Genomic DNA, 22,675 nt, shown 5'->3' on the forward strand with positions numbered 1-22,675 from the left:
ACCAGTCAGCAAGCTGGTGAAGAAATCAGGCCTCGTAAATCTGGTTCTACTATGCAAAGTACCCTTGTCCTGGTGGCATTTGCAGCCTCGACAGATCTGCTGTGAGTATCAGTGACAAAAGCAGCTGCGGCTTCTGTTGGACCTGCAAGGCCTTGATGGGGAAATGATGCTCTGCCTTCCTCAGCAGCACGGGAAGAGCTGCTCAGAGCCCTGGCTGCAGTGATGTGAGTGGGCTGGAGCACCCACAGAAACTCCCAGCAGGGTGCAGGGGGAGGCAGTGGTGGTAAAAGCACAAAGCAGGGATAGTGAGACCTGCCTGCAAAAATACTACGAGCCATGTTATGCTTCTAAACACTTCAATACTTCTCATTTTGGGGTAGAGCTTTGTCAAGTGGAAACTAATCCTCAAGTTGAGCACTCATCAGAGGTGAGCAAGGCAGGCAGGATTAATTTCAGCAAAGGATCTGAGATGGAGAGGGAGAGAGGGCATTGGGTAGACAGCAGTCAGGAGTTTCACACCCATTCTCACTGGGAGGCAGGAAGGAAGTGGAAAGTGGCAGGAGACAAAGGACAGCCTGAAGGTTAGAGAGAAGAGATAAATAGGGATTGTGAGAAATAACACAAGCAAAAAGGCTAATGATGTATTTAGGTAAGGCAGGAAGGCTCAAATGGGGAGCAAAGCCCTGGCTTAGCTTTGACAAAGGTGACATGAGGGCCAGAACTTTCTAAATGCTGCCCGGGGAGAGCAGGGGGCTGGGCTGTTGCTGTGTGTGGATTTCTGCTGCATTGCACGTTTAGTTCCTACAAACTTACACTTTAATGCAGTGATTGGCCTCAACTCTTTAGCAGTGCCTCCAAATGCTGGCCCGAAGGCAGGCAGAGAGCACAAACTCAGGGTCACATTAGCGATAATGTACCCAACGTGGGCTGTTGTACAAGAATACTTTGAAGCTGAGTAGCAGCTTCAGCACTTCTTTCAAGGAAATTGCCAAACGCCTTTATTACAACACTGCCCCTCGCTGCTGGCATTGCAGCCCTCCTGGTGTGCTAATAGGCACCAAAGGCACTTCAACCACTTTGTCTTGATTTTATGTCTGCAACTGTGGAAGTACTGATTGAGAATTTCGGCCCCTTTGCTTGCTCTCTGCGAGGGGACAGCACCCTGAACATCCCTTGAGAATGTTTAAGGACTTTTTCTCAGAAATGTGCATTTCCAGCCTGCTACACTACTGCGTGTTCTCCCTGCGGTCCCAATTACCGGGGAGAGGCGGCTCCGAGGGGCTGCGGAGGATGCGATGTGCCTGCGGGCCGGGCTGGCCGAGCGGCTGCTGAGCTGGCCGAGCATCGCTGCGAGCATCCCTGCGAGCATCGCTGCCGTCACCTCCCCGGGCTCGTGTTCGCAGCGCCCGTCACCCGAGGGGAAGGGGCTGGCAGTGTCTCAGCTGTGTGTGTATAAAATCCTCTTCTTTGGAGGCTGTCAGGGCAATTTTGGGGGGTTTTGGGCTTTGGTTAGCGGCTGGCGCATCGCGCCTTGCGCCGGGAGCGCGGTGCTGCGGCGCCGGAGGGGTCCCCGCTGCCGGCCCGGCCCTCGCCGGGGCGGTGCGTGCGGGGGAACTCCCCTGTCCCGCATCGCCGAGGCGATCCCCGTCCCGCCCCGCGGGGAGCGCGCCCGGGGTGCCGAGCGCGGCCGCCCCCGCCCGCCGGCTGCAGGTGGCCCCGACCCCCGCGGCTCGCACGTCACTTCCTCGCAAACTTTTCCCCGAGCTGCTCCCTTCGCTAAAGTTGCCGGCGGCGGCCGCCCGGGCCGGGGAGGGCGTTGGGCCGGCCGGGCATGCCCGGCTCGCTGTGCGGGCCGCCCGCGGCAGCGCTGACGGAGCCATGGCCCGCAGCCTGGACGGCATCGACCTGGCGGCGCTGCGGGTAAGGACTGCGGCGGGGAGCCCTGCCCCGGGCTCGGGGCTGCCGTTCCCGCTCCTCGCTCCTGGCTCCGCGGCGTGTGCGAGCCTCACTCAGCCCCGTTATCCGCTGCCCGGAGCGGCTCCGTGTGCCGCGCTTGGCGGGGCGGCTGCAGGGACCGCGGCGGCGATAGCGGGGCCGGCGGGGCGGTGCTGCCGTGCCCGCACAGGCACCGGGGAGCTCGGGGAGCTCGGGGCGCAGCCTCGGGGCTCTCCCGGTGCCGCTGCCCCGGGGCTCGGCCGGAGCGCGGTCCCGCGGAGCGCTGCGCTGCCCGGCTCGGAGCGCTGCGCCGCCGAGCCTCCCTCCCCTGCCGGGGTGCTAAATAATTCCTACCGACATCCCCAAAGATGTGAGCGATGCGAGGAGAAAACAAATGTGAAACGAGGAGCTTCTGGATGCGTGGCGGTTTTTGTGGCCTTTTTGTTGTTATTGAAGTTTGAGATCTTTTATGTCCCCCTCCTTTCTCCAAGCTAAAAAAGTCAGCATTTAGCTAGTTTTGTGAATTTTTATTGTTATCCTCTTATGTTTTTAATGTAAGCCAAACTTTGTCCTCGTTAAAAGCCGTGCTGTCAGTGTTTCACATCCACGAGGCAGTGGCAGGGCTGTGTGTGATGCCCCGAGTTCCTCTTGCCCTTTTTACACAGGAGCTGAGCACTGAGCACCCGTCCAACCCAGGCAGGGCTTCTGTGGAGTGCTCTGACAGAAGAGGAGGGAAGAGTTCAATTGTGGCAAGAAGCAGTCATCCCCAGACAGTGAAACCAAAGCAAGCCACTTGCTAAAAATATCAGGGAAAAAAGAAACAGGGCTGGGAGCAGCCTTTGCGATGCTCACATGGCGAGGAGGGTGTTCCAGACTGGAGGCAGAAAGAGGAAAAGCAGCAGGGACAGTAAAGTTAGGAAGGACAGCAAAAGGCTTCTGGCTAAGCAAGCAGAAGTTTAGTCTGGCTCTGCTATGAGGTGTAAGGCAAAATAATGGAAGTTCTTCTTTAGGGCTTTAGCAGATGAATCTCATCTCCTTAAATAAGTAAGGAAATAGTGTGAGTTTGAAAAGGAGTGAGTCTGCAAAGGAGACAGCAGGCTTTGTGACAGAACCATCTGATTCACAGCCTCCAAAGGCTGAGAGCACTGTGAATTTCAGCCTCCACAGGGGAAGGGATACATGTCTCATTTTGGGAGAAACCCCTTTGAGCACGTCAGCAGCCTTAGTTTGGGGTTTGTGCTGAGTAGGAAATGGGAGGCAGGTGAGGCTGAGCTGTGGAAATTATTTAAAGACAGGTGCCTTACCTTTGCTGTGTCTGAGGTGTTCCTGGGGCCAGTGGGAGCTGCCTGGAGTTGTGATTCAGCCTCCCACAGTTGTGAGTGGGGTCATTTTCAAACTGAGATTGCCCTGCTCCCCTCCAAATGGGTGCTCACCAGGGCTCTCCCCTTTCCCTGGAAAGAAAGGAGCCTGTGGTTTCCTAACACTGCTGGGTTCACCAGGGCAGCCAGAGGCTAAAAATCCCTGAACTCTGCATTAGGTGCTGAGCTCCAGAGGTCCAGTGGAAGAACTTGTGCTTCAGACACCTGGATCCTCTTTAGCTGCAGGGATGTGAAAAGTGCATTTTGGTCTTGCTCTTGCTGCTTTTCATTCTGCCTTGCAGAGGAGATGGATGTGGCCTGGGTGCCTCTGGCCAGCAGTCTTGCTCTGCTTTCTGAGTGTGCTGCAGGTGACTGGAGGGAAATCAAGGTGGTCACCATATGGTACAATGTATGATGGTCATTACCCTTAGAGTGATGAATGTTCAGGCCAGAATTTTGGCATCTTTCAAGGGGAATCCAGCAGCTGGGCAGGTGCTGGCTGGTGAAGGGTTAGCTGGACCATGGGCTTAGGTGGTAGCTGGGAGGAAGCACTACATCAACAATGATATGTGGCTCCAAGACAATTAGGAAGGTGGCCCGTTGTGAACAATGCCAGCAAACAATGCAGAGCTGATATCCAAGCAAACAAAGGCAATCCAAGGACCAGAGCCCAGATTAATATCCTTTATGACTCTTAACAAGGCTTGGTTCACTGTGGTGTCCTGATTAAAAGAAGAGAGATGGCCAAGTGTTTGGCTGCATTCAGACCTGTGGAGGCTTGAGGTGCTAATGCTCAATTTGCTAGCAGGGGCAGGATGGGATTTGCACTGTATTAGCTTTAATGCTTATGTTTATTTAGATAATTGTTAGGGTCTTTCCTGAAGTGTCAGAAGCCTTTAGAAGCAAACTATTAGGATGCTGAATCAGAACTAAATTTATTGAAAGAGGAAAGAGAAGCTAATTTTGAGGCACTTAAATTACTATATTTGCATAATAAATAAGCTTAGAGAAGACGGGTGAGGACAGCACACAGTTAAGTGAGAGAGGCAGTTGAAAATGCAGTTTGGGTTCCCCTGGGTTTCAGTGCACTGTGGGCCCTTGTTAATTCAGCAAAGCTGCTTTCTGCAGGAGAGGTGTGCATTAGGGTGCTGCCCATGGAGTGCAGTAGATTCTGTGCATGGAAGCCCTGTCCTGGGAGGGTTCCTTACAGAGCTGCTGTGGGTTTCAGTGCCTGGACCCTGGGCTGCCCACAGCACAGCTCTGTGCAGAGGGTTTGTGCCACCCACCATTGCTTTAGCAGTAGCAAGGGTTTATTTGCTGACTTGGGCCCCACTGAAGTAAAGCATTTCGTTATATCCAGACTAGTTAAAACATAAAATGAGGAAATGAGAAGAAAGCAAAGAAAACTGCAGTGAGATCCAGTCTTGTAGGCATTCTTATGCCTGAGCTTAAATCCATATGTGAGTGTTCCCGTTGATTTCCTTTTTAGTGAGGGCTTTTGGAATTGGGGTTTAAGTCTAGAAGGCTTACTGCCTTGTTTTAAAATAAGTGACAGGGAAAAAAAGACACAGACTGACCTGTGTGGTTCAGAAGTCATCTTGATCTGATTTATGCATTGCTTTTTTTAAAAAAGAAAAAGTCTTGTAAGATTGACAGTCTGGGAACTTTAAGATTAAAACTCATTTAACTTAAAACCAAATTAACTCATTAGTGCTTTCAGTTATGGAAGTCTGGGCTGTGTTGCTCTGGAAGCCTTTGGCATTTATCATGACAGTTGTGCCAATAAAGGTGGAATCTGCTCAGAAATAAAGCCCGTGTGTTTCCACTGGGATTTTGCCAAGGTAAACATTTATGTATTCAATATGAAGAAAGAATTACTTATATTAAAGGATTAACATATAAGTGGAGTGGAGAATAGTTTGATACCTCTAAAAAAAGGATATTTTGCCACCAGGGGCATAGAAATTGTACTTCTGAGATAATGTTTTTCTGTATCACATCCCTCAGCAGTACCAACAGGCAGTAACTGACATGATAGATTGCTGAAACAGATGTGGTAAAACTGACACATGGAGTTAATAATATTTTATATAAAATATATCACTCTCAGTGATACCATGGCAAGAAATGAGCTGAGTGATAAATGGCTTAGCCAGAAACCAAGAAACTGATCTCTTGAGTTCTTAATGGTTTTAAATAAATCCCTCAAGTGAGTTTTAACTCACCAGATTTTTTAATGTACTCAGTGGCTCAGGGGAGAGCATTGCCCATGCCTTGCAACGAGAGGGTTCCCTGTACCTGAGGGGTTGCAGCAGTGGTTGGTGTCACAGCAGCTGGTGCTGTAGCACAAGGGTAGAAGTTGGTTCATGTGGAATGGTGGACTGATCACCTGACTCATTAATCTCTTATGTAAATTAACAGCAATCTAGTTTGGGTTCAAAGCCAAGAGTTCAATACCTCAGTCAAATTAACTTTGTTATGTTTGCAGAACAGGAGAGTTGAGTGTTCTCAGCCTGCCTGTATGTTAAGGTTGCCTGGTTTGGTACATTTCCCTTCACTAAGGTAACTGGGCTCAGGTGCTTTATATTGTAATTTTTTCAGTTCTGCTCTTTAGGTTTTTTCCTTTGTTGCATTGGTCATACCAAGCACAGCAGTTCAGCCTCCAGGCTAGCTCAGTGTGGTAAGGTTTAGGAACCTGGAGTTTCTTCTTATTCTACTGTAAGCTGTTGAATTCTAGTATTTTTCACACACTTTCATTTATTTGTTGTATTTGCTGTAGTACCACCCTGCCAATCTTCACCAAGTTGTTTTGCATACAGGGTTTTGTGAAACTTGACTGAAAACATAAATATTAATGTATTTCTTACCCCATGATTTGGCAATTTCCCCTTTACTGTGTAACACATTAGGAGATGGGCCTCAGATATTTCATTTTGGTGGTGTACAATTAGTTTCTGTTATGAAGTGGTTGCTCTAATCCCAATAATGTTATTTCTTTTGCTTTTTGCAGGACCCTGCGGGAATATTTGAGCTGGTGCAGGTTGTTGGAAATGGGACATATGGACAAGTCTACAAGGTTTGGATCCCTCTGTAATTTAGGATGTTGTTCTTGATAAAGCTCTATTACCTAAAGCAGAAGTGAGCACATTTAAGAAGGTGGACAGTTGTTCCAGTAATAGCCTGGTTGGTCTTGCTCTCTTTCCTGCATAATGCAAGATGTGCTACCTGTGAAATTCCATGGCCCTTCCCTCTGTCCTGTTTTCATGTCTCTTTGCTGCCACAGGTCACATAAACAGCTTTTGTAATAACTTCTCTCTGCTCTGTTCTTATTTTCTCTTTTTTGAAATTATTTAAAAGGTGTCTGGCAGAAATTTATATCAGTGGTGGCTAAATTTGGCCTGGATTGGGTGAAGTTCAAAACTCAGCCAGCAGTGCTCTTCAAGCCAGAGGTGTCAATTAGCCCTGCTCTGCAGGAGGCAATGAAGTCTTTGATTTCTGTCATTACCTGTCACATTGCTTTGTCACTGTGGTATCAAAGCAGAACCAGCAAACGGCATAGCACTCTGTGCACCATGCACAGCTTATTTGAGTTACAACAACAAGCCTAGAGAAGTGTTCTTTCACTGTGAAGCCTTCCCTAAAAGTGATTTAAGAAGAGGAAATAGTTGTGATTAAATAGAGAACCAGGTTCCCATTTTGAGAAGGAAGGCAGAGGAAGGAGAAGGCCATGCTGAGCCCTTGGAGGTGCATTCAGTGGCACTGGAATAAATCAGGCCCCACTGCTGTCCCTGCATGGCCAGCCCTGGTGTGTGTGCAGGCTCTGTGTGCAGTGATCCCTCTGTGCAAAGGGGCACCAGGGTCCTGGAGCAGCAGTGCAGGGCTGTTCGTCTTTCTGCAGGGCACTGAATACATGCTGCACTTTGGTGTCCATCCTCTGCTGCCAGATCTGCTGTAATCACATTTTACTTTCCCTTTGAAGCTGTAGGTTCTAGAAGAAGCTTTACTGGAGCAGTTCTGGGAAGTCTCTCCTTTCCATGCTACCATTTTTTTATTATTATTTTTATGTCAGAAGCAGGATCTGTCTCATGTAACTCTTTGTGGTGGTGAAGTCTTTGTTGTTTCTGAGATTGTCATTCAGATCCTGCTTTTAATACTACTGAGTTAAAAATACATGCTCAGGGGTTCACATGGACAGATTAGAAGCCAAGAGAGATTTGGAGGTGCTGTTGTTTTTTACCTGTAAAAAGATCCCAAACATCCTGAATGTTCTGTGAAATAGTTGACTTTCTTTTTGTGTCTGGATTAATTTTATATTGGGAAAGAAAAATTTCAATCTAGTCATCTTTTATGAATGTTGAGTATGAATCAGCTGCTTAATCATGGCAGAAGCAGGAAGGAGCAACACAGTTTGCTTCTCTGCTGCAAAAGAAAATGTTTTGAGCCACCATGCAGCTCATTAGAATGTTAGTTGCCAAAACATGCAAGAAATATTGACAGTGAAAATTTAAAATTGCACCCAAAGGCTGCTTTTCACCAAGCATGCCAGAGACCAGGCTCTGACAGCTCTGGGGATGGGGTGGCTTCAGTCCCTGCTCCTTCTGCACTGGGACTGGCTGCAGCATCTGAGGAAGGCACTGGGAGATGGGGTCTCAGAGGGCTGGGGGAAGCTTTGTGCATGTGAATCCTGCCCTGGGGGACTGAGAGGCTGTGTGTGACCCCAGCCCTGTGCAAGCACAGCCCAGCTGAGGTGAAACAAATGGTTAAACCTTGTTCAGACAGCGGTGTGGGCAGTGGGTGTTGTGCTGGGGATGGAGCAGCCCTTGGTGGGATCATGGTGGTGGGAGCTGCTGTTGAAGGAGCTGGTGCTGACAGCCAAGCTGGACAGATGCAGAATGCACATTCCACACTCAGCAGCCAGCTCTGTCACTGCTGTGGAGGATTTTCACCAGCCCAAAGCTCAGTGTGTTTGGAGCTCCTCCTGCAGACCCTGAGCCCCCCCTGAATGCTCTCAGGTGTTTCCTGCCTGGTGGCTCTCCCTGGTGCTGGCCTTGCACCCAGAGCAAATGAGTTTTCTCAGGAGTAGGGCAGCTGCAATGGAGCATGGCTTCTGCAGTTCTGGCCATGAGAAGTTAGGCTCATACTCACTTTTCTTTTTAACTTTGTGTACTGTGTCCTCTGATCTATAAAATGCTAGAACTGATAGAGTGAACAAATGAAATTCTGGAATAATTTTGCAGTTTGTCTGGTATAAGCTTGTGATTATAAATATTTAAGTTATAAAGTAGTCTCTGTTATCCATATACTTTACTCATATCATTACAGCATGTAATGACAATACATAGTAATTTGCACATAATCAAAGAAAAACTTATTTCAGGCTAAATAAATTATATTCAGGATTGCTAAATTGCTTTGTTGGCTGTGAAGATGATTCATATTTTAATATATGCAACTCTATAAAAATGAAAATAAAATTTTGAGGATTCATCATTAGATTTAGAAAACCATGTTTAACAGATTTATTGAAGGAGAGTATTATTCATACTGAATTATTCCAGTTCCAGTTCAGGGTCTTGTAAAATGAAATGGAAAGGTATGAATTGTACACATAACAGTGCTAGAGCTGAGTAGAAATGTTATAAAGATTTGTGTAGAATAGCTGACTAAATGCCAGCAGATTTTTTTTGACAACTTATGAAGTAGTAGGACATAAATACGCCAGTACTGGCAACTTCAACTTCTGCAAAGTGTGAATTAGATGTGGAAAAAAATCCAATGGTAACCAGAATTCATGGGACTTAGGCTTCATTATCTCTTGAAATTACAGGTGAGTTTTTCAGGTAATTCCTGGTTTCCATGTGCTGGAATCCAAAGAACAATCCTATGTAAAAGGTGATTCAGAAGAATGCCATGGCAGGTGGTAGCACAGTCCTCTCTGGCAGCAGGGGAGAACTGAAAGTGGTTGGAAGCAGTGCATTTGCTGGTGCTTGGGAATTAGGAGCATTGACTCTTCCCTGCTTTGTCTCCTCAGTGTTGAGGAGCTGAGGGTCAGACTGTGTCCAGTCTCTGCACCATCTCCACTGAATGCATTTAAAGAGAAGTTTCTGAGCATCCCATGAATTACTTCTGGCAAGGTCTGTCCATCCTCCTGCATGCTCTTGAGGCCAGGGATGAAAATGGGTGTTCAGGGCATGACCAGTTGCTCTCCAAATATGAGGGCCAGCGTTTTTGAGGGCTGCTGATGGTTAAGGACCTTCAGAGAGCAGAGCAATGCTTTGTGCCATGTAGCTGCCATTGTCATCTGGGGGGGAGACCCTTGATGCACAGCTGTGCTGGTCTGTGCCTATGTGTTCACTAAGAACTAAACTCTAAGTTTGGGGGAAGTGAAATATTTTTTCCAAAGACTTCTGCTGTTAGTTTCATAATCTCTGATGAGAAGTGTTTCTTCCATAGAAGCCTCTTAATGCATTTTCTATGTTCCAATTTTCAATGCAGGGTCATTTTTCTGTTGAGTAAATGGGGAAAGGGAGATATGGGGGCAGCTGAAGGGGTTGCCATTTTTGAAGTGTTTGGGTCACACAATTCTTCCTGAGCTCTGGAGGAGGCTTTGAGACTCTGACAGTTGTCAGGATGAAGAGGAATTGTTCCTAGTCCTTCTCATTCAGCCCTGCTCTGAGAATCCTCATCCTTCTGAAGCTTTTGTGGGCCAAATGAGGTCAGCAATAGTGTTCTGAAGCCAAGAGACTTTTGTCTTCCTTACTTTTGGTGATGTGGATTAGCCTTCTCCTGGGCTTGCCCGTTTTCAGTGGCCTAGGCAAAGAGAGGCCAGTGTCTTTGGATAGTTCCAGGGGCTGATGTTTTTTGGCACATGATCTTGGAGGCTGGTGATAAACCCTGACAGATTTGCAGCTGCTGTGTGTGCAAAATGGTTTTATCTTCAATGGAGTCTGAGGGCCCAGGGAACTTGAGAGAGGTGCTCTGGTTTGGAGCTGAGAGTCAGGAGGGGAGATGTGGATTCTCAGTAATGCAGCTGATGGAGAAGCAGCAGTGCCTTCCTGCAGTGACTCTGCACAGCCAATATTTTTATTTCTCTGTGCTCACATAAGACTCAGGATACAAAAAGGAAGCAGATCTGAGTAAGGAAGTGTATGGGGTTTTGGTTGGGTCTGTTTTTGGTTTTTTTTAACACAGTTGCTTCTTGGTATTGAATCATGTTTCAATTGCTGACGTGAGTTATGAGTTACTTTGCTGCTGATGTAGAGTGGCAGGAGGGCAGCAAAACACAAATACAATGTTTCAGTTTATCTTAATTTGAAAGTCTGTTAAATTCTTCCTATTCCATGTCACTGAATAACTGGCTGCTGTTAATTGAGTTGGGAGTCGTGGGGGGAAGGAACATGGGGGTTTTTGAGACTGGGTAGTGTGTGGAAAGGATCACCCAACCATGCTGTTATGGAGTGTTAAAATCTGTGGACTGTATTGTAAACCACAATTAATGCATAAGGTAGCACCTGGAAGGCTAACTGTAAGAAACATTACAATTATGTTCAGTATAATCCAGATAGTAAATGTGTATAAGCTGAAAACTTTTAAACCATCCCTTCTGTGGGTGGGTCAGCAGTAGCCACTTTCCAAAGATTGTGTCTTGGGGCTGAAATGCAATTTCAGAGTCTCCAGAGTGCTGCAGAGATGTTAAAAATGACACATAATCTCAGGTTGTTTCATTGTCATTTGTGGTGAGTTACAGTTTTCAAGCTAATCTTAGTCTTCAAGGCACTGAGATTTTGACAAGTGAAGAAAGGAAATCAGTTGAACTCTATAGAAATGACAAAGTGCTACTCTCTGTTTCACTAGCAGTTGATAAAAGTGCTTGTTTGTCTATCTGTTTATTTTGGGTTTTGGTAGTGGTGCCTTTTTTTGGTCCTAAAATTAAGAGCCAGACACAGTAAAGAGATGAAGGGTTTTTACTTTGGTGTTTAATAAGGATCTGTATGGGGCAACAATTCATCAAGGTGGAATGCACCGAAATGCATGCATACAGTAGATCACGTTTATAATTTTATAGACCTTGTAAATTAGCATATCTAACAAAGATGTCCCAATGAGAGGCTTGAATGAATAGTGTGACATGTCCCTGTTCTAAAGTATTCCCCCAGCCAGTCTAATCCTAGTTTGCAGGATGTGTTCTGGAGGGAGCCTTGGTTTCTCAGGATGGTCTGGGGCTCTCCAGCCTCCAGGTGTGAGGCCTTGGGATGTTTGGTCTCCTGGCCTAGAAGAGAATACCAGGCTTAAAGAATTCAGATTATGCATGCTAAGGGTATGAGAATACATAAAAGGTATAGAAAAAGAAAAGGCAAAAGCCATCATGGCAGCAGTAGAAGAGCTGATTATCTTGTCCACATGAAACTCTCTTGGTTAATGTAAACTAAGTCCCTGCTTTGAACAGAAGGGGGGACCCAGAGGTCTTTTCCAATCTCAGTTTTGAGTTCAAGACATACCTACTATCAGCCCAGCCTATTAGGGTGTGAATTACTAACTTGGAGGATACAAAAACCCTCCACTTCTATATGAAATATTTTTATATATATATATAATAGGTAGCTTATGGTGTGTATTCAGTTGTCAGAGTCAGGAGCATTCTTGTGCTGGGGTTTTTAGGGGTTTGGTGCTGTTTGGTTTTTTTTTTAATCTTGCCTTCCATGCCTATTTGCATGACAGGGCCAAACTATATTCAGCACTGGATTTTAAAATAATGGATCAAACATGCGAAATTAATTAGCAAATTGTCAAGTCCTGGTTCTAGTTAGTGAATATTTCAGAAGAACTCGATTAAGATTCTTAGGAGCCAAACTAGTTTATCAAAAATAGAAGAGCAAGGATGTGAAAAAAACCTCTCAGCTGTGGAGTGCCTCTATACAATAAAGGCTCTGCCTGAACAGAGCAATGAACAATAATTAGATGTGCCATTAGAGAGTAGTAAAATCCTTGCAAATAATTTGTTTTCAGGCCTCCTGCTTTCAGCTCCTCCATGTTTTGGACCTAAAAGTCCATGTGGGAGAGCACAGTGCATTTTCATCCTAAACTGTTGGCATTTTGAGCTCATGTTGCATAACACTTCAGGTTTTGTCACTGGGTCATGCTATTTTGAAGGTAAGAGAACGTGCTAAAAATGCACTGCTGGTAATGTGAGCATGGCAGGAAGTAGTTCAAGCTCTTGATTCCCTGCTCAAGCACTTAGCTGTGCTTTGAGCACCTCACCAGTGACATTGATTTCAGCAATCCTGACTGCTCAGGGGCATCCACATTCACACCCATGTGCAGATGCCTCAGTGTGACCAGTGCTCCGTGGGCCTGAGCTCTGCACAATCTGACCTCCCCAGAAGTATTTTCATTGCATATAATATATGAATTTTTGGAACTTGGGGAAAAAATTGTAATTGCCTATTTGCATTACAGAAAGCCATGGCTATGACAGTTAATGAATGAATGACACTACATTACTTAATTTTAAACAGCAGAAATCTAGGGTGCTGTTTATAGATGTTTGAGCTGATTCCCATGGCAGGGTAGCTCTAGTAACTACATTTCACAGGGAACTGCAGGATTTTAGAGCCTGGTGAGGACATATCTCCTTATCTCTGTTATCTCTTACTTCTTGGAGCTCCTTATGAATTGTACTTTCCAGGCCTGCTTTAATGCCCTGAAGAGTGCATGTGTGTTTCTTTGAAAGTCCTTCTCTGGTACCTCTGGGCAATAGCTAATAAAGTATGACAAAAGGAAGAACAAATCAGTTGGTTTCCTGAAATAAAGCAAGGAACTATTTTTCAGCTGTTTGTAGTATACTTTTTATTTTTCAAAGTCCTTGTGTATTTTAAATCTGCCCTTGTAACCTTCTGAACCTTGTGGAATTCCTGAAAGGTTTTCAAGATCTGCTTTAGAAGCACCTTCTCAAAGGCCATTTATTCCCCATTTCCGACTTCCTACCCTTGCAAATACTAAATTTTTGTAATTTCTGAGATCTTACAACTGAGCAGTCCAGGAGATACACTTTGTAGCAAGCTGTGCCCTTTTCAGTGTCCCGCATAAACAATGTTATTGGCTCCTGTGCAATAGCTGGGTGTGCTCTGGGGCAGTGCCTTCGGGAGCTCCCAGTGTGTGCAAAATTCACTTTTTCATAAAGGTAAGAGAGGGGCTGATGTGGGCAGCTGTGGCTCAGGAGATCTTGCTTCTCTTCTTGCCTCTCCTCCCACCATGGCCAAAACCATGAATTTCCTGGAAATGGAGCTCTTTGTGTGAGTGTAGCTGTGAAAATGGAGGCAGCCCTCGGTTTTGGGCAGCATTTTGGGATTGTGGCTGGGAGGAATCAGGGTGCTCATGGAGGTGATTTGTGAAAATTGGTTAGCAGCCACTTCCTGAACAACGTGCTGTTTGAAAACAGCTTCACTTGAATCCAAACATGGGTTCAAGAGAAACCAGAGTGGGAAAATTTCAAGAAATGAGTTGGCTTTCGTTTCCAAACTTTGCATCAGAAATGTCAAAACATTACATTTAATTTCCTTCATTTGAACATACATTTAAATTCAGCAGGGTGTTTAATAGATTGGGGAAAAAAGGTACAGTCATACTGAAATTATCTGGCATGAAAAAATGAAATATGAATATTAATGTGAATTATTCTGATTTTATATTCTGAGATGAGTGTTTGCAACCAAAAGCGATACCAGTTGGCAAAATATTGACATTTTGTTGGTGTTTACGGAATACTGGAATTTACTAAATTCTGTTTTCTGACTCTGTGGCTGCTACATCTGATATGAGCTTTTTAATGCAATTTTTTCTTGTATCTCTATTGTTAAAAATGGAAACATTTAGAGGAAAAGGTCATAAGAGAAATGTGTGATGGCCTTCTGAAAAGAAAATTCCTCAAGTTCAGTAAAATGTAGATATCTTTCTTATTTAGTATGCTGAATTTGGCAAGGCATTTCCCCAGTATTTAAAAATAACAAAAGAGTAGCCAGTTTACTAGTGATTTCTGTTGCAGTAGATTTGTCTACTTCTGTTTTACTCTTGGCTTTAAACCTGTGAACAATTATACTAAAATATGCAACAAAACCATCATGAAATAAATATGCATATGACTTAGATAATGGATTCTCAAATGTATTATTTACACAGATTTTTCATTATGTTTTCTTGTTATATGGAAAAAGGAAAGAGCTGGAAAAAGATAATATTTGTTTTTTGCAGTCTAACATGAAGTATTTATTGTAACAGGCTTCTTGCAAACATTCTGCCCCCAGAAGCCAAATTGTGTCAGTAGATATCTGATTGCCTTTTATTATGATCAGAGGCCAAAGTTAGGAGTTGGGGGCCAGCGTTATCTCTTGTGCTTTGAAAATCAAATTTCTGTGGTGGGTTCTTGCAGTTTTCCCGTGTTCTGCCCTGCAGAGGAGCACAGGCAGCAGCAGTGCATGACCATTCCTGCTGGGGGATGCCTTTGGGATGAAGGGGGGGTTTGTTTCCAGAGGCACTGGGCTGTGCTTTGCTGGCCCTCCCAGGGGAAGGCAGCCAAGCTTTGCAGGCAGGGCTGGAGAGCAGGGGTGCCCCATGGACCCAGCGAAGCCTGGCCTGGCTCAGGAAGGGGTTTGAGCTGTGAATGTGCTGCACTGAGGGCACACTGGGCTTTTTGTGCATGTGCAGATCAGCCTAAGCAGGTCTGACATTTCCCAAAGGCACTGGAGCTCCTGGCTGGGTTTGTGCTGGTGTTTGGGGGTGCAGATTGCTGGGTGCCCAACTGGGGCAGCTTCCCTGGCAGGAAAGGGCTTGCACAGGGAGAAGGTCCATGTATGGCAGCCTGCCTTCCAAAAATGTGCCTGGAAAGGGATGAAGGAATAGAGAGATGCACTAACTTTCTTTTGGACACTTGGAAAAATCAGCCAGAACTCTTTGGAGTAGAGGAAGATACAAAACAAGGACTGAAAGCTCAGGTCTCTGATAGCACACGTTGGAGAATAAAGAACAGAGAGGATTTTGGACTCATCCTTTGCTCTGTTCCCCTCTTTCTTTCTTTACATTATGTTAGTTTCCAGGTACCCACCTGTTGGCAGGCTTTGCATGGCCTGTGTCCCTGGCTGGCGTGATGGAGTTGCAGTATTTCCATGCTGGTGAGGGAATCAGCCTGTGCAGACACTGTGTGAACGCTCAGGTTCCTGCCCATGTTTGCAGAGCACCTCTGCATTTGTGAGGCTGCTCAAAGAGTCACAGCACACTCCTGGTCAGGCCTTTTAATGTCATTTGGCTTCCTACATCTGCCAAAGTCACAGTTCTCTGACCAGGAATGAAGGGAAATGGCTCAACCAGAGCTGGGTGATGGCTGGAGCCTGCATGGCACTTGCCCTGTCTGACACACAGATGTGATTTGCATGTCAGAGGGAGTATATGAAATATCTGGCTGGCTAAGCTTTTGTGGTTGCTGTATCCTGCATTGTTTACATTATTCTGGCAGACCTCTCCCTTTGAAAGTTATTAATATTAAAATAGAGCAATTCTTTATCATGTGGAGACATCCTTGCAGCCCAACTCTGTCAGGGGTGGCTGGGAGGCTTCAGGTACCCATCCCTGTGCTGGGATGGAGGCAATGCTGACCCACACCAGGGCTGGACAGGGATTGTAGGTGCCACTGGAGTCTGGGCTGGACATGACACTGTGCTCTATAAACTGTGCTTCTTAATGGGAGCCTGTCTGCTGAGTCCTCTGGTGTGTAAACGGTGCCTGATCTTCTGGAAAGGTTGTACCTTCAGATTAGGTGGGCATATGCCAGCAATGGGTTTTCTTTCCTTTCTGGCTTCCCTTATTGCCAGGCAAGCAGCATGAGTGCCATCATACCGTGCCCTGTTGTCTGAGCTGTCAGAAGCCACTGTGTGATGTGAAAGGTCCCCAGAGAGTGCATGATGCATTTTGATTTCTCCTTCTAGATGTGGGAGCATGATCAGAAAGAGAAATGGGGAAGCTGCTGCTCTGCATTTCCCCACCCTGGGGCAGGCTGGTGACTGTGCAGTTCTCTAGGAGTGTTCCAGGAGCTGGCTGTGGTGGGACAAGCCACATCTGTCCTGCCTGCCAAGGAGGACATCCACGTTTGTGAAGGACCCTTTATGAGCAAAGAGTGTTTGCCATGCAGGAGGTGACACAGAGGGCTTTGCACTTTAGTTTTTCTGTGATTCCCACCCTGCTGTGCTTGCTGAGTGCAGCAGTGCCTTTCTGCAGATGTGCTGCTGGGGTTTTGTGGTGCCTCAGGTGGGTCTGTGGCTGCTGAAACAGGGCGTGTGCCTGGCCCTGCTGCTGAAGCAGAACAACAGCTCTCTTGAGGTTTGGCAGAAAATAGTTCCTTTTTCTGTTTTTCCTTGGTGAAAACAAGCAGGTAGGAGGTGATGCTTTGCCACAAAATCGTGTTCTCACATATCAGTACAAAACCACTAGCTGGACCCACCCCTGGCTGTGGGCAGCATTTACTGTACCAGCTGGTGATAAAACCCATGTTCTCTCATTGCAACATGAGATATATGAATATTAAATTACTCCACTTAATTGCTGACTTTTCTAAAACAAATTCTCTTTTAAAAAGAGGAAAGAGCTGGTGACAGAAGTAAACAGAAATGTTCAAATAGCTAAGCAGTAATCTCCTTCTATTAAAGCTGCTGTGAAAGTGGACAGAAGTGGAGGTATGCAAAGAATGAGCATTTTGATGACTGGTGTGGCTGGATCAGTGAAAGGAAAATGACAAACCTGGTTCAGGCCACTGAGCATGTCCACGCTTAACAAAATTGAGCTGGAAATAACATTTCTAATTAAACTGGGTCAAACCATGTATGCAAACCAGGTCTTTAAAAATAATTATACGAAACCTTGTTTTTTTCCAGTCCTTTGCACATGATGTCATTTGTTTGACCTATTCAGAGGGGAAGTGCTAACAGTGGTGTGAGGGTGCTTTGGCCTCACCTTGCACTCATTGGCTACAGGGAAAATGGCAAACCAGAATCAGTGCAGGGGAGCCAGTCCCCAAAGATGACTCAGTGACTAATTTCAGAACCCCTCTTGTTAGGTATTTGTTTTTCTGAAACTTCTGAACGTGTCGGGTTATTTTCTTGCGCAAACATGTCAAAAATAGGTATTTTCTGTAAGCCTCAGCGGTGCAGGGAGGAAAGGAGTTTGTCTCCTCTGATTTGCACAAAGTATGCAGGAATTGAGTCATCTTGGAGACTTCAGATTTGGTTGGAATGGGCTGACTGGTTCAAACATGATTGGATGCAAGAGCAGTGCAATCCCATACATTCTGTTTTCTTAAAAAAAAACCCAACTGGCTGAGCTTCTCTTTGGTAGTGCAAGTTCGTGTGCTCCCCTGGACCTGAAGGTTCAGAAGGTAGAAGGCAATTCAAAGCATCTGGGAGATGGCTTTTCTGGTGTGGGGTTTTCATATGCACTTGGATATATGTTTTTTTTAATGACCCTTTTGTTGTAAGTAGAGACCTAATAATTTAAATTTCTGTTATTTAAATATGTGCATTGGCAATGCTGTAGAGTTTTAGTTTATCCTGCAAAATTTTCCTCTGGCACATAATATGATATTTATCCAAAGTGGCAGTGAGCTCTTGGTGGTGTATTTTGGCATCTGGATGTAGGTGACAGAATATGCAAAGGAGCTGCAAAAGGAAGATATTTTGGAAACTTGTGGATGGTTAAACTTTTTAAGTGTTTTTTTTAAGTGAGCACAGCTAGATGTTAAAGCAGAAATGCTAGCTTTTAAAATTTATATTCTACATGTAAGCCAGCAAGTTGCTGGCATTAGCTGGATGCCTTGTGGAATGTTGAGGTTGTTTTGCTGTTTTGTTTTTGTCTTTCTTGACAGCTGCTTTGGATGTGATTCAGCTGCTTGGACAGGCTGTTGCTCTTACAAGGTAAAGGAAGCACATAGGGTTCAGAGCTTGGAAAATGAGAAGTGGCTTTGAGACTCAACCATGAGAAGGGTTTTGGTGCAGCTTCACTGACATCTGAGGTACCTTAGGCTAGGCCAGGGGATTTCAGTGTTTCAGTTTTGAATATTTCTCTGTGTGTTTCTGTGCGTGCCCTTTTGTCTGTAGTGCCTGGGCCCTGTTGTTTGGTGTGGAAGAAGCCCGTGGTGTTTCCCAGTGCTGCCTGTGGAATCTCCCTGTGGCACAGCAGCTGGCAAACCTGAGAGAGGGCAATGCCCTCCATCCTACACCTGTGAACGTGAGTGTTGAGAGCCAGAGCAGTGAGAGCTCCCTGTTTCCACCTGTGGGTTTGTGGAGAGCCTCATCTCCCATGGGCTGTGAGCTTTGGGTGGCAGCCCTGCAGGTCCTTTTACACAAGGGGACACACTGCAGCAGGGGCTGAGGTTTATTTCTTGTGTCACAAGCTCTGGCTCAAACCTGTGAGAGGATCTGTGTAATCACACCTTTTCCAACAGGGAAACCATTGAAAATACACTCTTTTTTTCATTGTAAAGTGAGGTTTGTTTTAGAAATGTGACCCAATAAACTCAGCAGAAATTCCTTAGGACGTAGAATCATTAAGGTTGTCTGGTTGCCTTCAGTGGGGCCAGAAGTGGGTGTGAGAGCCTCAGTGTTGGGACAAGCCATGGCTGGGACAGCTGGTGGTGGGAAGGGCTGCAGGGAGCCTTTGTTAGGTGTGGGCAGCAGTGCATGGGAGGTGGGCAGGGGCCCCAGCCCGTGCTGGGGCTCTGGTGCTGTTTCACCCACACACAGCTCACTGTGCAGTTCACTGCTTCATCTTGCCCTGTACAGAATGAATTTGGCTTGTTTAAACAGGGCGAGACAAAGAGATGAGAGCTTCAAAAATCCAGTTAGGGCTGTTAAGTAGTTAATTTCAGGAAATTATGGGTACCTCTTGTGACCAGTTCTTCCAATGATTCACTGCTGCTTTTGCTTCATGTGTGCTCGTAATTACGCTGAGCTGCATTGCTCAAGGCTCTGTGGTTCTTCAGCTGTAATGTGTTTAGCCATTTTCTTGAAATTATTCTGCAGGGGTAGTTATTTCTTTCTTCCTCTCAAGACCTCACTGTTCATTTCTACCCTGCTGTGATTGACTTCAATTCCTACAAGTAATACAGAAATTGAGAAGATGAAGCATTGAGCAGTAACTGCTTGTAGCTGTTCAGGAACTTTTACTGTGCATCTGACCTGTAGTTGGCTTGAGAAGGGAGCCTTTGCCAGCCAGGCTTCTGCTGTTCAAAGCTGATTAGATCAGTTTAGAAAAAAATAACACCAGTGCTCCTTGTGAATTCAGATTTTTTTTTTGTTTTGAACTTGGAATCTCCTCTCTTTTAAATTCATTAGAAAAGCGAGCTTTACTTCACTTGTAGGACTAATTAAAAGGGTAGTCTGGTTTCATTTTGGAGACTAACTTAACACTGAAAGCCTTTCCAAACATTTAAGTAATTTTCCCTTGAGTTTTCTGGACCATCTGGCCAATAGGATTTTGGAAGGAAATGGGAATTGACTGCTGCTGTGAGATCAGTGCCATGTAGCTCATCTCTTACAGAAATAATTCAGAAATCTGGAGGCTTGTGTGTTTTTTCACAGACTAATTGTGTTCATTAACTCCCTTTTAATTTTTTGGAGAGGATTCACCAGGTAGAGCCAAATGAAAAGGCATAATTATATGCTCTTTTTTTTTTCCCCTCAGTTAAATGCTCTGTGAGGAGTTTGGTATGTGTGTAAAAAATATGACCTTTCCCTAGGCAAACCTCAGATCTTCTGAACTTGACAGTATTAGTCAGCAGAGTTTTTATTCAGGATTCACCTCAGTTGAACAGAGTCATAGGGAGGGTGTTGGCCCAGAAATGCTGAAGGCAAGACTCAGAGGCTGTAAGAGAAACCCTTTGAATGCCAGTTGTTAGTGCTGGGCTGTCCATGGTGTGTGAGCTGGACACAGCCACCTGCACGGTGCTGCAATCTGTGTGAGAAAAACACCACCAGAACTGCAGTGGGAAAGTAAATCACCCCTAAGGCTGCTGTAGCTCTGTCATCATTTAGGCTGGGACTTGCACCTGTGTACCCTGCTTGCCTCAAAGCCTTTAAAAAAAACCAACCCAACAACACAGTTTTAACCTGTGCAGAGCCATGTCCATGTTCTGTATTATATGCAAGAGAAAATTCAACTACATTACAGCTGCTGTTTACAAGAATGCTGAAGGATCTTTAAAAATTCAGCAATATAAATGCTAAGAGCTTAATGTGCACACAAGGTTGTGTTTATGTGGGATAGAAGGCTAATAAAGCTACATTACTTAAAAAGCTAAAAGATGACTCTCCTAACATGAGGTTTGTAATTGCTGTGTGCAGCTTAACCTTTGTAGCTTTGTAGCAATGGTGAGCCAAAAACCCTTCCTTTGAGGGATTCTTGCTCCAAAATTCTGGCCACCCATCAGCTGACCTCCTACAGTCCAGCCCTGACTTCCTTTCAGCAGGATGGGGCTGGCAGCACACCCTTGACTGCCTGTGACCTTATCCAGCAGAGAGAGATGTGCTGTGAGCAGGTTTTCTGTAGCACCCTGCGTTTCTGTAAACGGACGTGTGTGAGTCAGGCAGCAAAAATTCACTGGGCTGGGGGGATTTGTACCTCACCCCAGACTTCGCTTCTCAGCAACCCCTGTTCTACAGAGTGAGAGCCTTCCAAAGGCTGAGGCTATTCCAAAATTGTTTATTTTTCTGGATGAATAGACTTCTGGTGCAGCAGGCCTTTGCTGTTGTAAATCACCACTGGGCTCCCAAGTGTTCTGTGGGACTGGCTCTGTGCCAGGGCTCTTCCAACCCTCCTGTTCACAGCAAGAGGAGCCCTGGGACTTCAAATACCCCATATCCCCACTGTCCTGTGCTGTCCTGAACTCCCCAGCAGCCCAGAGTCCCCAGGCCAGAACTCCCATGGGAAGAGGAGAAACCTGTGTCTGCAGAGCCTCCGTGCCCTAACAGGGGGAGCAAGCCCTTTCTGAGGCTGGAAACCTGAGAGTGTAGCAACAGACTGAAAGTTGTGCAAATAGTGATGTTTAGGCTCCACAAAATGAGTTTATGTCCCAATAAATGTAGTGTGAGGAAAATGGGATAACTGCACAACCCTCTTCTCAGAGCTCTTCTCCTACTCATTGTGCTGCTGTCTGGGTTACTCGACCCACATATGGCCCCAAAATGTTGCTTTTTTTTCTGTGTTGGCAGCAGTTCCCACTCAGGGGCCTTGCAGTTCCCTCTGAACTCAACACCTGGATGACTTTTGAGCAGAGGGGAGCTGGAGCTTCAGTGTTTGCCATCCCCTCAGATGCTACTGAAGTATCCCCAGAGGGAAATTGGACCAAACCAAACTCAGTGGGAGTCTGGTCCTTCACCAGGAGCAGCTTTGCCTCCAGAGCTGACCCCAAATGTGGCAGGGGAAGGTTGTTCCTCCAAGGTGCTGTGTGTGCTGCAGCTCTCCCAGGACACCTGCCCCAGGAGAAGTGTTCCTGCTCTTTTCTGCTCTCTTTCTTGCACATTTTGCACATTTTTCAGAAACTTTAAGTAGCATTTGGAGATCTAAAGCATCATGTCTGCATGTGAGCTGAGCAAGGAGAAGCCACAGGAATGGGTACTTCCCTCCAAATGAGCATGGAGCTGCAGAAGATTACATGGGATGTTCTTCTGCAGGCACCACCCATTTCAAATAAGTAGAGGACAAACCTCTCTGTATTATGGCTAGAATGGTATTTTCAAAAGAGCTTGGTGCTTTGCTTGATCTTGCTGACCACAGTGAGAATGACCCATTTGGGAGCAGGTTTCAGTATCCCAAAAGATCAGTCCCTCGTCCATTCTCATACAAGCATGCAGTACCCTGAGTGGTTCATGTTTTGGATGAGGATGGTAATCTGAGCAAGTGAACATACTGATATTGCAAAAAAATGTCAATATTCAAATATGTGTTTGTGAAAGAGCTTGAATTTGTTCCTTTGTTTCATTTTCTTTTCCCACTGGTCTCCAGTCAGACACAGACAAACATTAGGCAAAGCAAACAATCTGTGTTTCCACTCATACAATGGGAGGAAATAGGAACTGAAAGGATAAAAAAAAAAAAAAACTGGGCAGAAAAACTGCTTCTGGTGCCTCTTGGGTTTTACAGTTCAGGAGGGTTGTGGTACAGACATTTACAGTGGGGATGAAAAACTGTCCTTTTCCTCCAGAGATCAAGGTGATTTGATCTGGTCCTTTTGAAATGACCTTTATCCATCCCTCCCTTCTGGACAATGTTGATGTGGGTAGAATTTTAAGTGACTGGTGGAGGTTGTATTTTCTAATCTCTTCTCTGGGCTAATGTGTTGCTATTTT

General features: G+C 45.6%; 1 protein-coding gene across 1 annotated transcript in view; it reads left to right on the forward strand.

Moving 5' to 3' along the window:
- Window positions 1-1,741: 1,741 nt before the first annotated feature.
- LOC129125701 (mitogen-activated protein kinase kinase kinase kinase 4) overlaps window positions 1,742-22,675 on the forward strand; it is an 88,447-nt gene continuing 67,513 nt past the window's right edge. Inside the window, exons 1-2 of the mRNA XM_054641274.2 lie at window positions 1,742-1,920; window positions 6,304-6,369. Coding sequence (XP_054497249.2) covers window positions 1,879-1,920; window positions 6,304-6,369 — 108 coding nt within the window. The 5' untranslated portion in view covers window positions 1,742-1,878. The remainder of the gene's footprint in view (window positions 1,921-6,303; window positions 6,370-22,675) is intronic.

Source organism: Agelaius phoeniceus, chromosome 14, assembly GCF_051311805.1.
Source record: "Agelaius phoeniceus isolate bAgePho1 chromosome 14, bAgePho1.hap1, whole genome shotgun sequence".
NCBI classification, from domain to species: Eukaryota; Metazoa; Chordata; class Aves; order Passeriformes; family Icteridae; genus Agelaius; species Agelaius phoeniceus.